General features: G+C 43.0%; 1 protein-coding gene across 3 annotated transcripts in view; it reads right to left on the bottom strand.

Annotated features, from left to right (window-relative positions):
* The window catches only part of apooa (apolipoprotein O, a), a 15,334-nt gene extending 869 nt beyond the window's left edge, over positions 1-14,465 (bottom strand). Inside the window, exons 1-9 of one of the 3 annotated variants that reach the window (XM_030792851.1) lie at positions 14,419-14,465; positions 11,336-11,440; positions 10,673-10,792; positions 4,082-4,114; positions 3,543-3,597; positions 2,233-2,328; positions 1,378-1,469; positions 1,088-1,180; positions 936-984 (exon numbers count right to left, since the gene is read on the bottom strand). In XM_030792851.1, coding sequence (XP_030648711.1) covers positions 946-984; positions 1,088-1,180; positions 1,378-1,469; positions 2,233-2,328; positions 3,543-3,597; positions 4,082-4,114; positions 10,673-10,792; positions 11,336-11,440; positions 14,419-14,433 — 648 coding nt within the window. In that variant the 5' untranslated portion in view covers positions 14,434-14,465 and the 3' untranslated portion in view covers positions 936-945. Of the gene's footprint in view, positions 1-935; positions 985-1,087; positions 1,181-1,377; positions 1,470-2,232; positions 2,329-3,542; positions 3,598-4,081; positions 4,115-10,672; positions 10,793-11,335; positions 11,441-14,140; positions 14,194-14,418 lie in introns of those variants that run through there. The other 2 variants (XM_030792853.1, XM_030792852.1) reach the window with 2 other exon arrangements.
* Positions 14,466-16,237: the final 1,772 nt, after the last annotated feature.

Here is a 16,237-nt window from a genome sequence, read left to right as displayed (position 1 = left end):
GGTTATATACTCTACGGTGTAACAGGATTGTGGTTATATACTCATTAGTGTAACAGGATTGTGGTTATATACTCTACGGTGTAACAGGATTGTGGTGCGTGTGATGTAGAGCCTGTAGGAGACTCTTCACTTCTCTCTCAGTTAGACTGGGATATAACAAACAGACCTGCCATTTATAATGCTGCTCACACACACTGAGGTCAGATTCTACTGCTAAAAGACCCAAACACACACACACACACACACACACTGAGGTCAGATTCTACTGCTAAAAGACCCAAACACACACACACACACACACACACACTGAGGTCAGATTCTACTGCTAAAAGACCCAAACACACACACACACACACACACTGAGGTCAGATTCTACTGCTAAAAGACCCAAACACACACACACACACACACACACACTGAGGTCAGATTCTACTGCTAAAAGACCCAAACACACACACACACACACACTGAGGTCAGATTCTACTGATAAAAGACCCAAACACACACACACACACACACACACTGAGGTCAGATTCTACTGCTAAAAGACCCAAACACACACACACACACACACACACACACACATTGAGGTCAGATTCTACTGCTAAAAGACCCAAACACACACACACACACACACTGAGGTCAGATTCTACTGCTAAAAGACCCAAACACACACACACACACACACACACACTGAGGTCAGATTCTACTGCTAAAAGACCCAAGCACACACACACACACATACACACACTCTCACACACACTGAGGTCAGATTCTACTGCTAAAAGACCCAAAAACACACATACACAATCACACACAGTCACACACAGGTGTCTGTCTCTGTATCTATCTGTGAGAGGTGCATTAAACTGCAGACTTGGTGTGTGTGTGTGTGTGTGTGTGTGTGTGTGTGTGTGTGTGTGTGTTAAGTATACCGTTTGAAATTCAGGTTGCCTTCTGTGCACTGGCTTTGTCCTCAGGATTCTGTTTGAACACAGACAAAGGGTGGGTCACTGCTGGTCCCAGTCTTAGTATGTACATTTACACAGTGTGTTTGTGTTTGTAGCGGTAGGCAAAGCAAAGTCACCTTTTCTGTAATGGGCTTCGGGGAGGGTTTTACCAGTGTCTCCACAGCAACATATGCCTGCAATGCGCAGTCATACAGACAATCACCTGTGTTCTGAGAGAGAGAAAAAAAGAAAGAAGAGAGAGAGATTTAAAACATATAAATCATCTCAAATCATGCACACAGACACACACACACACACAACACAGAGACACACACACACACAACACAGAGACACATACACACACACACACACACACACACACACACACAGACAGACGACACAGAGACACACACACACACACACAGACCTTGGCGATGTTTGCTGCCTGTTGGGGATAGTACATGGCAGTTCCCAAACTCATCAGTCCCGCTGGGTAAATGAGTTTCTTCAGCCTGGAGCCTGGAGGACACACACACACACAAACTCAAGTTAATACACCACACACACTCACACACACACTCACAAGCTCAAGTTAATACACCATACACACACACGCACACACACACTCACAAACTCAAGTTAATACACCATACACACACACACACTCACACAAACTCAAGTTAATACACCACACACACAAACTCAAGTTAATACACCACACACACTCACACAAACTCAACTTAATATACCATACACACACACACTCACACACACACACACACAAACTCAAGTTAATACACCACACACACTCACACACACACACACACAAACTCAAGTTAATACACCATACACACACACGCACACACACACTCACAAACTCAAGTTAATACACCATACACACACACACACACACACACACAAACTCAGGTTAATACACCATACACACACACACACACGATCACCAAATACGTATACAGTCACACACACACACATATCACATCACTATATACACACTCAGCCTTCATCACATGGCATTCAGCACATGCATGCCAACAGCAGTCGACACTAAATTTCATTAACATCATTCATTAGTATTCATTTATATACAGGCCAGTGATGGTACAGGTGTATTTGAAAACTCAGTCAGTAATATTAAGGATATAAAAGATAAATTGCATGTCAGGGACATATGAATTAATTAGAGGTATTACACCTCCTGTGATATGAAAAATGATTTGACTTGTAAATTAATCAGCTGGTTCTAAGTAGTAACCATTCTGACCTCTGGCCAGGAAGAGGCCCAGTATTCCAGCGAAACCAATGACTCCCGCACGTGGGTAAAACTCAGGTGGAGGATTCTGCAGGTACACGTAGCTATCTGAAGAAAGAGCACACACACACACACACACACACACATGCGCATACACACAGACACACACACACACACATGCACACACGCACACACGCACACACATGCGCATACACACAGACACACGCACGCACACATGCACACACGCACACACATGCGCATACACACAGACACACACACACACACATGCACACACGCACACACATGCGCATACACACAGACACACACACAGACACAGGCAGACACGCACACACGCACACACATGCGCATACACACAGACACACACACAGACACAGGCAGACACGCACACACGCACACACATGCGCATACACACAGACACACACACAGACACAGGCAGACACGCACACACGCACACACATGCGCATACACACAGACACACACAGACACAGGCAGACACGCACACACGCACACACATGCGCATACACACAGACACACACACAGACACACACACAGACACATGCACACACGCACACACATGCGCATACACACAGACACACACACAGACACAGGCAGACACATGCGCACACACACAAACACACACACACACACACACACACACACACACACACACACATGCACATGTGTATAACAGACACACAGGGGTCACAAAAACCAGAGAATTACAGAGAATGTTACGGGTAAATATGAAAATTATTAGCCATTATTGTGTCTTTGAGTGTGTAGTACTCAGGGTGTGTGTGAACTGTGTTGTAATGGTGTGTTTTGTAGTGTGCGTGTGTGTGTGTAAATGCAGTGTTAAGCTGCGTTTTAACTGAACGCGAATGCATGAAAACTTGATGGCAGGCGACTGGGCAGGCGATTGAGTTAATCACGGCGAAACTGCAAGCGATGCGAAATGAGTTAAAAAGTGTTCAGCTCAAGCGAAAATTTCGCCTAGCGAAGGCAAATCACCTTCAAATCACCTTCAGGTAGGGGTAGAAGCCACAGCCCCTTCACATAAATCTCATCAGTCAAGATGGAGGACAAATTTTTTCGTGTGTAATCTGATTGGTGTGTCTCAAAAATGCTTGCTGTGATGTAGCACAAAATTCGGTTGTTCATTTTTCAGGCAAGCGATCAAACCAGTGTGAGGAAAGTGAAGCAAAATTTTGCATTGTGTTCAGTTAAAATGCACCCTTAGGGTGTGTGTGTGTGTGTGTGTATGTGTGTGCGCGTGCGTGCGTGCATGTGTGTTCCCTCACCTTGTCCAAACTGGATAGCACCGTCCACTTTGGGCTTCACTTTCTCATACACACCCTGGATTTAGCACAGGAAATTACACCACAGGAAATGAGACCATGGTATTGAAATATACACTATCTGAGATCAGAGTCAGAATGGATGTCTGACTGTTTCTCCTTTCTATCGGGACAGCTCTACTGCTTAATAAATTCACCAGAAATTACAATAATCCATATTGAGCCAGCACTGCATCTTGTACACTCAGATAACTCTGTGTTTCACTCAGAGAGAAAGGCAGTCAGGGAGCGGGGATATGAATGGGTCCTTCGGACCACAGATGTCTGTGCGTATGAGTGTGAGTATGAGAACTGCGTATGGAAGCAAGTACTTCTGTTTCAGGTGAAAATTATGTGTGCACAGTGGTATGTTTCTCAGGATGACAGAGTGTGTGAGTGTGTGTAACTGTAGCACTATATCTACGCCATAGCCAAGAGCAGTGTGTGTGTGTGTGTGTGTGTGTGTGTGTGTGTGTGTGTGTGTGTGCGCTCAGGGCATGTACCTTGACTCTTTGCCTGATGGAGTGGCTTGTTTGCTGGAATGAGGAATAGAGTATTGAAGCAGAGAGACAGCAACAGGATCACAGCCAACAACCAATATCCAAACAGAGCCAACCACTAAAACAGGTGCTATCATCGGTATCAATAAACAGTCATGTTTACTGATGAGATAGATGGAAGTTTGGTGGTGAGTGAGATGAAGGCAGAGTAAACATGTATTGGTAAATAAGATGAAGGCAGTGTGAATCTACGTTCCTCCTTCAGTTGTGAGTGTTAACTGAGTTGTCAGTGTTAATGGATTTGTCAGTGTGAACTGAGTTGTGAGTGTTAACTGAGTTGCCAGTGTTAACTGAGTTGTCAGTGTGAACTGAGTTGCCAGTGTTAACTGAGTTGCCAGTGTTAACTGAGTTGTCAGGGTCAGTTGAGTTGTCAGTGTTAACTGAGTCGTCAGGGTCAATTCAGTTATCAGTGTGGGCACACGGCCATGCTCATGCCCACTCAACGCACCAGCCCAATGTCATGCTCAACTGAAAACTGTTTTAAAGAGAGAGTGCCATTTCTGTGGCTTTTTGATAAAATGTGCGATCCCTGTGTGTCTATGAAGCATGGAGGTCCAAATTAGTGTCCATTTGAGGTCACATTGACCGAATAGTTTCCATCATTGACTGAATATTTTGTAACAAAGACGGAAAAATCCGAAGGCTGTCCGTCACTTTGACAGATTAGAACACGTAGGCCCGAGATATAATTGCTTTTAACTACGCGTTTGCATGCACATGACGTCTGCGTGCACGTGATGTCTGCGTGCACATGATGTCTGCGTGCATGTGATGTCTGCGTGCATGTGATGTCTGCGTGCACGTGATCCTGCATCCGTTTGGTGCGTCGGTTGTGCACGTCCTCAAAAATTAACGCTACACATCCGCAAGATGCAATATGCACATGAACGGTAGGGGGCAGTGTATGGGGATGTGACATGACGGGGTCTATACAAAGCGTGCATCCGAATAGTCTTGTTTGCTTAGGAAGGTTCCTAACTGAGTGAAATGAGTTGGATGTATCCAAGTGGCAGCCATGATAAGAGCTGGTCGAATTCTCTAAATGCAAAAGAAAGGTGCTTCAGTGCTTCTTTTCCTATCTCCTTCAGCATAGGTTACACTGGACCATCCTGTACGAAAGGATGGTCCAGTTTCACCACAGCAGACCCACGTCAGTAACATCTGCCATCCCATAATTACGTAGCCTAGTGTAAGTGCAGTCGGATTCTCTTAGCACCGCAGTTGTCTTTTCCTAAGTCCTTATGAATTCTCCCTCCCATCTTTCCTCGACCTCGTGACGTTTTTCATCGAGGTCAGGGAAAAGTGGTTAGTAAAGGACGTAGGACTTTTTTGACTATTCGGATGCACCCAGGGTTTATACGGTCTGAGATCTCTGGTGTGCCCTCTAGTGGAATACTCCAGTAACACATGTAGTACATAGGGAAGCATGTGAACAATAGGCGCTTTCAGACCGAACTGTTCTAGGGTCTCATTTGATAGCAATTACCCCCTGGGCAGCTTCCCCTAGAGCTACATACCTTCTAATGCTTTTTTTCTGTTTGCATTCGCACCGCCAGTAGGAACGCTGAAGTGACGTAAGCCGGCCGACGGTATAGCAGCTAAGAGCTGTTGTTTACGACTAACCAGGATAGCTGCACATTTTTAAATACAAATTTAATGACTTTTAAGACCTTTTAAATACCTCCAAAAGGAAAAAAAAATTACTGCGGCAAAAGAAATCGACAAACTAGACTACAGTATACACAATTAATGAGTTTTATTGAATTTGAATGACAGAAATATTGAGTGGACATTAGATAACATATAACTGTCTTCTAATTAACGAAAATAAAACTGTATGGCGATAGACCCAGTCTAACGGAAAAAAATGTCCCCCTGCATTTATGCATTTACCACCGCAGTAGCAGTGAATGACTCGATGGGAATAGTATTTTTTGGGTGCTAGCATAGCGCTTGTGCCTGATGCTTGCTAGCAGCATCGTGTTTTTTTTTTCTTTTTCCCTGCCGTATGCCTCAAATCGTAAGCTGGATAAACACATTCTTATTTTAGGTTAAAATGCGGAACACAGCCACACAAGTGGACACACAAGCACCTACCGAAGCGGACTGTACGCTACCTCTCAATGTACAAATATACATTGGACGTTGCAAAAATGGTCATTGTATAAAATACCGGTAAAATAAAACATAAAACAATGTTACCCCTCCTACAATTCCAGACAGTTTAAGACATTTTAGACATGAATATCAAAAACTAAATGTAATACGTTCTAAGACTTTACATTTTGTACGGATCTTTAAAAATGGCGGTTGCAATCATCTATGCCTGCGTCTGGACCAATGGCTGTACACCTACGTAGCAAGGTTCCTATTGCGCTGCGAAAGTACCTACCCTGAAGTAGGAGCTAAAAAGGCCCCTCTAAACGGCGTTCTAAGAACTATAGTCGTTCTAAGAACTATAGTCGTTCTAAGTTCCTGCAGTGCGAACACGCGAAAAAGGGGGTACTTTCTCCAACAGTTCTAAGAACTATGGAAAAGTTCCCCCCGTGCGAAAGCGCCTAATTACGTTCACTATGCAGCCGGTTGTCTACGCAAACGCATGGTTAAAAAGCAACTCTATCTCTGGCCTAAGGGCGATCTACTGTAACTTTAAGTAATGCACACCCATGTCTAGTGTGCATATTAATCTTGTCTTGTCTTTGATCTCACATGCTTGACTTTGTAGTCTAGCTGACTTTAGCCATCGCATTGGTAGGCTGTATCACTACAAATCATTTCGAAGCAGTTGAGTGTCCAAATTTTCTTTTAAAAACCTGATAATTGTGATGGCATTCATAAAGGAGGTGAAAAAAAGGGGATTGATGCAGTGGAGGGTAAAGGACAAGCAAATAACACTGATAACGTTTATCATCCAGCGGCAGCTAATGTCACGGGGCAAGCAAGTGGCAGCAAGGAGGTCAAGAGGGGGTGGCGGGGTGTTCTGCGTCCATCCCTTACCCTAACCTTAACCATCAGCACATGCGCAGAACCGCTACGTAGCACAACTCGACAGAACACCGGGCCCAGTGCGAGCAGGAGCTCGTGTGGCTGAGGAGGGAAAATGATAAAATGTTCCGCGACATCTGTAGAAAAGCTAACGTGAGTAACGGATTTGTCCGAATGTGCATGACGACGCATTTGTGTTTCATGTGCTGATGTGAAGAGCGACCGGACGGTCGGTGTCTCTCTTGATCTTTTCTCTCCATGCCCTTATAAATGCTTGTTCTGTATATTAATAATTAAAAAATGAAAATGAATGAATGCTATTAAATATGTCTTATTATCATTAAAAAAAGAAAATTAAAATGATGGGTAATAGTAGATTGTGACCGCATTTTTACGACCCTCTCCGCCAAAATGATGGACAACGAGAAAGTCTAATGCAACCTCTGGTGTCCATATCTATATAAAAATTCCATGTAAAGATTCCTCACATATATTTGGAATAAACAAGTACTGCGAACCTGAAAATAGGAGAGGGTTGGAAGAAGGTTAGGAGAATGTAAGCTCTAAGTTTTTCATGGTGAGGAGCACAGTGAGGCAGGGCCGCGGTCATGATGGTGTCAGGGGTGTTTAAGGTCACAGGTCTGGGTGGCTGAGCTATGCCAGTTCAGTGCAGGATTGGCACAGAACGTGAAATTACAGGATTGAGTCTGAGTGCAGTGCCTTGGAGATATGTGTGACAGCACATGCTTTCAGCAAACACACAGTCCGTCATACAAATGTGTGTGTCCATTATTGGGTTGTTTGTTCTGATGAAATATAGGAGAATTTATGAGTGTTGTCTGTCACTGATGACTGGGGATCAGTGGTGAAGGAGAGGGTACAGAAAGTTTCTCGAAAAAGTTCATTAAGTAATTATGAGGCATGTCACATTTGTTCATTTATGGTGGTCGTGTCTGGGGACACTCTGAATGGAATGAGACTACTTCCTTATTAATGGAAGGGCTCTGTGTCATTTGAAGATGGAATACTTTTAACTATCTCTACACGTAGTTAACACACAGGACACTGTGTGGGTTTTCTCATCTCAGCACATCCACAGCAGAAATACTACTTTGCTGGTAACAGTCCTGTCACGGACTGCGCGTGTCAGTCCTGCAACGGACTGCTGTCTCAGACTGAATATTGCTCTACCAATTGGTAATACATACTACGACTGCAGACAAAACCAAGCTCCTGTCCGTTAATGCCTTCACCAGTGTGGGTATCATCAGAGGTTTGGATGCTCAAGACCTCAGATCACAGGCATTTCCTTCCCTACATACAGTCACACACAGATGACTGTCTGCCTCTGATACAGTCACACACTCATAGACCACACAGATGACTGTCTGCCTCTGATACAGTCACACACACTCATAGACCACACAGATGACTGTCTGCCTCTGATACAGTCACACACTCATAGACCACACAGATGACTGTCTGCCTCTGATACAGTCACACACACTCATAGACCACACAGATGACTGTCTGCCTCTGATACAGTCACACACACTCATAGACCACACAGATGACTGTCTGCCTCTGATACAGTCACACACACTCATAGACCACACAGATGACTGTCTGCCTCTGATACAGTCACACACACTCATAGACCACACAGATGACTGTCAGCCTCTGATACAGTCACACACACTCATAGACCACACAGATGACTGTCTGCCTCTGATACAGTCACACACACTCATAGACCACACAGATGACTGTCAGCCTCTGATACAGTCACACACACTCATAGACCACACAGATGACTGTCTGCCTCTGATACAGTCACACACACTCATAGACCACACAGATGACTGTCTGCCTCTGATACAGTCACACACACTCATAGACCACACAGATGACTGTCTGCCTCTGATACAGTCACACACACTCATAGACCACACAGATGACTGTCTGCCTCTGATACAGTCACACACACTCATAGACCACACAGATGACTGTCAGCCTCTGATACAGTCACACACACTCATAGACCACACAGATGACTGTCAGCCTCTGATACAGTCACACACACTCATAGACCACACAGATGACTGTCTGCCTCTGATACAGTCACACACACTCATAGACCACACAGATGACTGTCTGCCTCTGATACAGTCACACACTCATAGACCACACAGATGACTGTCTGCCTCTGATACAGTCACACACACTCATAGACCACACAGATGACTGTCTGCCTCTGATACAGTCACACACACTCATAGACCACACAGATGACTGTCTGCCTCTGATACAGTCACACACACTCATAGACCACACAGATGACTGTCTGCCTCTGATACAGTCACACACACTCATAGACCACACAGATGACTGTCTGCCTCTGATACAGTCACACACACTCATAGACCACACAGATGACTGTCTGCCTCTGATACAGTCACACACTCATATAGCTCTGCCAGCTTGTCTCCATCACTACGTGAATCACTTTTTCATTCTCCCACAGTGAGGTGAGGCAAACCCTGTCGGGTTGTCAGCCCTGAATGGCATTCTGTGTGATAATGGATTATTTTGGCTGAGCAACACACAGGCTGGAGTGCCCCTGTCTTTTCTCTTTTTTACGCGACAGAATCTGTCAGTGTGTCCTTTTTTACCACGGCTGTAACACTCATCTGTGTCACAGGCCCTGTTGTGGCCCCTTGTGTCTGTCTGAGGACGTGTTGTTAGCTGCAGTCACTAGTTCACAGTACTGCCCTCGTCTTTGCTCTCAGTTTGTCTTTGCTGTGGCTTCCAGAGCTTCCAGAGGGTTTTCCTTTTTTCAGATATCATTTCAGGATTAATTTCAGAATGCTTTTGTTGCCTGTCCCTTGACACTGGTTCAAGTCCCCAGACCTACAACTCTGTACCAGGTTCCCAAGGTTCCTTCCTGTTACTCTAGCTGACTACATCTGAACCTCTGGGCCAGGCTTGGGGATCAGTGTGCACTGGGGATCAGTGTGCACTGGGGATCAGTGTGCACTGGGGATCAGTGTGCACTGGGGATCAGTGTGCACTGGGGATCAGTGTGCATTAAGCACTATGTTGCCATATGACTGCTGATAGTGCCACTCACGCTGCTCAGTAAAACAGCCTTTTTTACTGGTATCGTAGTCAAGTATTTCACAATTCTCCTTCCATGTTTGCACCTGACTGTCAAATGGCATCACATGTGCTATTGTCCTTGTCTCAGGCACAAGCTAATTATCCACCAGGAATTTTTGCATTAGCAAACAGATGGATTAACAACATGTGAATCTGGCATGTCACTGCTGACAAGAGCTGCTGTCTCTGTCCCCCTTCACAGGGGCAGCACTGCCAGGCCAGGACCAAATGACCCGCTCATTCAGTACCACTCATTCAGTACCAGCACAGTGTGTGTGTGTGTGTGTGTGTGTGTGTGTGTGTGTGTGTGTGTGGTGTGTGTGTGTGTGTGTGTGTGTGTGTGTGTGTCTGTGTGTGTGTGTGTGTGTGTGTGTGTAAGTAATTCAATACCTGACACTTGGTGATGTAGGGCTCTGCCATTTTCCTCAGTGATGACACTCCCTGTTCCACCTGCCCCACCTCAGGCTCCACATAACGAAATGTCTGCTGTGGCACAGTGTAGAGAGAGAGCTACAACACACACACACACACACACACACACACACACACACACACACACACACACACCACACACACACACACACACACACCACACATGCACACGCACACACACACCGCACACACACACACACACCACACATGCACACGCACACACACACACCACACACACACACACACACACACACATACACACACACACACACACACACACACACACACACACACCACACACACAGACACACCACACACGCACACACGCACACACACACACACACCACACATGCACACACACACACACACACACACACACACCACACACACACACACACACACACACACACACACACACACACACACATCACCATCACCATCACAGACAGGAGTTTACATTTACAGAACCCATGTCAATTCCTTTTCCACACATACGGAGCCTTCAGCTCAGCTACATTCAAATAAGAGCCCTTGGCAACTTTCAAGTTTGGCTTCAATTTTGACAACAGAACTGAAAAAAGGAGTTACTGGGATGAGGGTAAAACAACAGCATCCCCGTACCTCATCAACTTTCAGGACTCCATTGGGTGTCTCCTCTTTCCCAGCAGCCAATACCGGTGCAGACATTAACCCCAGAGTGCCTGACACACCAGTAACTCCACCCACCTGCTCAGAGCAATGAGATTGTGGTTACCATAAAGACAGAGGACATAACTTGACCAATCAGAGGACAGTCCAGGGAATGTTCCGGTAATAAGCAGGAAATGCAGACTAGGTCACATAACTTTGTTCCAGAGGTAATCTGGATTTTTCTGGATCTCATGAATGCCATTAGGTATTTGTATTTATACATATTCACTGTATTGATTCTTACTGAGAGACACTTTGACAGATTGTGCATATTTCTGGCCAAATCTTGTTCATAAGTGTAATTTTACTCATTAGTAGGATTATGAAGATCTGTGCACTACACCTTTAAACAGTATCATTCTGACACTTATAAAAAGCCCAGTGTTTAGTTTGACTCACGCATGAATTCGTCTACTCCAACTCAAACAAAAACTTCACTAGAAAAAAACATTAAGGAAGTAGAATTGGGATCCCTTGTGAAAAATAAGTATACTTAAATATGTTAGTAGTATATCTGAAGTATCCAAAGAGTAAGAAAAGTATGTCTTTAATTTAATGTATTTTAATTACATGCACTTTAAGTATACTTTAATGTGTTTTCAGAAAGTATGTTTTAAATTCACATTTAATTTAATTAGCACACTGTTCCGGAATGCATTTCGGTGACTGTATTGTTGACACACTGAGGTGATCTTTTAAAGAAAGGAACTTGGTTGTAATGGTAACATTTAAATTGTGCTTCAGTGTACTCTGCTGAAGTGCATGTCAATGACATAATTTCCTAACGTGATAAAGCTTATTTAAACAAATGTAATTGATCAATTTTAGTGTACTGCTAAAACATACATTAAGAGACAAACTATTTTCAATTTAACTTTTAACTTTGGGGACATATACTGACTAAATCTTTTTGTTTGGCTGTTTTGGTTTTTTGTTTGGCTGAGGCAAATTTTAATCCAATGTCCAGACAGGTTTAGATCATATTTTTGCATTCTTTTAAATGAAGTATTTTTCTTGGGAAGTTTTTGTTTGATGCGTTTTTTCATTCACTTTTTACTCACATCATGTCATACATACACTCAAGCTCTACCACTGAATGCATTTGTAGAATGTATTTGAGGCAAAGCAGGTAAAAACGGTGGTCTTTAGACAACAGTGCACTCAACTGCCATTATATTGTTCCTCATTGAACACCAAAAGACAGTGGATTTGAGCAGTGTTTCAGTGTACCCTAACTATATGTTAACATACACTGCTTACATCTTTAAGTGAACTAAAGTACTCAAAGGGGAGTATTGTAGTGCGCTTGGGTTGGATGGGCGGAGCTTCCCAGCATGCCTTGGGGTGATGGACTGTTGCTTAGCCCAAGTTCTTTATTGTTCAGTTTATGTTTCCAGTTGTGTCTAGTAGAGGTGTATGTGTACCGGTCACCATCTAGTCTTTCTGCTGTGTTGATTAATTTGTGTGATAGTTGAATATTATCTGTGCACCATGAATGTAACTGTCCTACAATGATCATGTACTTCTCTTCCTAAACACTTAAACAGCTCCAATTTGCTAGGAAGAGAAAAACTGATGTTTGCCACAGTGTTGTAGGCATACCTGTTAAAAAAAAAACACTGTTTAAAAGTTTGGACAACATTCCTTGGAAATGTACTTTGTGAGACCAATAACGAATCTCTGTCCTGTTTAAGTGATACATAACTTCATTTTTAGAGGTCTCTCAGTGACTTTTAAATGTAATATAGACAATTAAGTTTTAATTCAGTATACTGTATACACCTTTTCTTTTTAACACTTCCAAAAAGTATTTTGAAAGAGTACTACAACTACACTTATTTAATATTTCACACTTGATTGTCTTTTAGTGCAACTTGAGTGTCCCAAAATAACATATTAAAGTAGCATTTAGTGTATTTAATTTGCATTAGAACTAAGAATAAAATTTACTTTAATATACTTAAGTTCAAATAAGTTGTTCCAAAATAGTATATTTAGTGCACACTGAGGTGCGGTTAAAATGTGGGCATTAATAGTAGTGCACTTTTTTCCACAAGGGATTGAGTATTGTGAAAGTGAATGAAACGGATTGAAATTGAATGTAAACTGAATGCAAATGCTCTTTCATGGGAGTGAATCCAGATCAAAACCCTTAGGTCAGGTGGGTCTGCAGATGTCTGAGTTGAACCAAATAAAAATACTTTGTTTCTTCTGTTTTTGCGCCTCACACTACCTGTGTGTACACAGTAACACGGTATCGCCACTTGGCGGTCAGTTACCAGATCGTATTGAAGTGCTGCAGTAATACTCACCAAATTCATACAAAAGGAATTTACGTGAAAACACTGATAAAAAGTACTTTCATTTGAGACGTTTTATCGAAAACGTCTCAAAACTCTTCGATGCAGTGATACCACACTCTATAGAACATGTATGCTGCGGACAGCATGCGCTCAAGTCCCAACAGGAATATCACGTTTTAGTGCCGTGCTTGAAAACATTAGCGCCAAATCACGTTAGTAGTGTGAGTGGTACTATTTTTAACCAACTAGTTATGGAGACAAATTCTGAAACTGACATGAGGATAACATTTACTCTCTGGAGCACATTCTGCTTAACGTCACCTTTCCAACTTCCCAAGCGGCTACCTCGCTTTTCTGAGAACACATTACTATGCAGCTAAGCAAACTGTTTTGACGGCTTTAAGAACAATAACAGGACGACTGAAGGACTTACATAACAATTAAAGAAAGTAGCAGAATGTGGAATATTGTCCTGTCAGTGGGTAAAAGTTTGAATGTCCTTGGTATTAAGAATCCAGAGTTGTCCTCAAGTGCCCTCTAAAGCTAGACTGAGAGATAACCCACCACCGCGCCCGTTAAATCACTGTCAAATCTCACACCGGCTCTTGTTTGGAGTCCTGGTTGATTACTAACGAGAATTACTGCATAGTTCATCAGATAAATCTGTAAACTGGTCCTACGTTAAAGTGAAACTACATATTTCATTCTCACCTTGTACATGGTCATACTTCTTCACATCAGTATTTGGGACGTCGCAAACGCTCTAAGGCCAACTGGTACACAGCGCCATCCAGTGTATGGGAATGTGACGCAGCAGGTGAACTTTCTTACATACCGTAGTTTAACACGATTTCATTCATTTTGCAGTACAGTTGACATGTTCGCGTAATATCGAGTGTATCATCGCCAGGTGCTATACAGCCACTTCATGAAGCAACTGTAAGTGAAATAACGCTGCACTCCTGGAGAAAATGGAATATGGGTGAGGGGTAAGAGGTCTACTGTGAGGACGTCACATTAATAATAAACAGGTAATTAATAAAAATGTTTAAATGCTAGTGCCAAATTAAAAAACAACCCATACACACCGACTAATTAATAAACTGTCATATTTATGGGCAAATCATATTTAATTAATGAAACAAAAAATAAATCAGTCAGGACATAATAAGTAAAACAAACTAGAAATAAATCACAAAGCGGATAAAGTAATATGAGTCTATTAATCAATCCCCAAATTAAAACACAGTTTATATTTTGTAACACTTTTATTGGTATTTCTGCATGATATTTCACAAATGATACAGTAGGAATGTATACATCAAACCAAGACCAGTCAGTGCAGACAGAATGGAGCAGAGAAGGCTTGTCCCGGACCAGTGGTAGCGTAACTCATGTGCAGTTTGATCCAGTCTCAAATCTGCTGTGTCAACATGTAGGCAAGTTGTTATTTTAGGAATATGTCAAACTATGTTAGGAGTGAAAGACGCAGAAGCAGGAGAGAGAGTGAGTCATGCTAATACATCTCTAACTAACACATCTCTGTTTCAGTCAGACAAAGTTTAACCAAAATGAAGTAGTGCGTTCCATCAGAATGTTAGTGTATCTCGTAATTTTTCATCAATGCAGAATTCTAATAGAAGATAAGGGTATGATCTCAAAAAAGTGCCACACACACACAGATACACACACACACACACATGGGTGATGTGGAGATGATGGTGTTGGTGATGTGGAGATGACGGTGTTGGTGATGTGGAGATGACGATGTTGGTGCTGTGGAGATGATGGTGTGGTTGATGTGGAGATGATGGTGTTGGCGCTGTGGAGATGATGGTGTTGGTGATGTGGAGATGACGGTGTTGGTGATGTGGAGATGACGGTGTTGGTGCTGTGGAGATGACGGTGTTGGTGATGTGGAGATGACGGTGTTGGTGCTGTGGAGATGACGGTGATGGTGCTGTGGAGATGATGGTGTTGGTGATGTGGAGATGATGGTGTGGTTGATGTCACACTCAGGAACAGAAATGGGTCAAACAGACACTTCAGTGGACTGATTTAAGAAGGAACCCCCGTTCTCTGGCTCTGGTTAAACGGTATACCAGTGCTGAATTTACTCTAGCATGTCCATTAGTACATGGTATTACTTGCTCAGACAAAGTGAACATGGAAAGTTTGGTTTAGCTGTCTAATGCGTACTGGACTAAACCAGCCACAGATATATGGGGAGACAGGTTTTAGGATGTATCTGAATAAAATACAAAGTGAGAATCTCATATTTATAAAGAGACACTTGGAGCACTTCTAGATTTTTTTCTGCCTGGATACGCTTATCGAAACCACGACGAGTTCACTCAGATGTGTACATTAGGAGGTTGCCGACACGACAAATGAAAAGAACAACAACAACAACGTTGGAACATTTTTGAGAATGTTGCTGGCTACTTCGTTACATCGTGCAGACCTGTTTCGACACATCTACGGAGTTTTAAAAATATTTGTTAAGACCCTTATATACGAGAGAAGGACC

Source organism: Chanos chanos, chromosome 15, assembly GCF_902362185.1.
Source record: "Chanos chanos chromosome 15, fChaCha1.1, whole genome shotgun sequence".
Classification (NCBI taxonomy): domain Eukaryota; kingdom Metazoa; phylum Chordata; class Actinopteri; order Gonorynchiformes; family Chanidae; genus Chanos; species Chanos chanos.
This window is presented reverse-complemented; position numbering and strand designations above follow the sequence as displayed.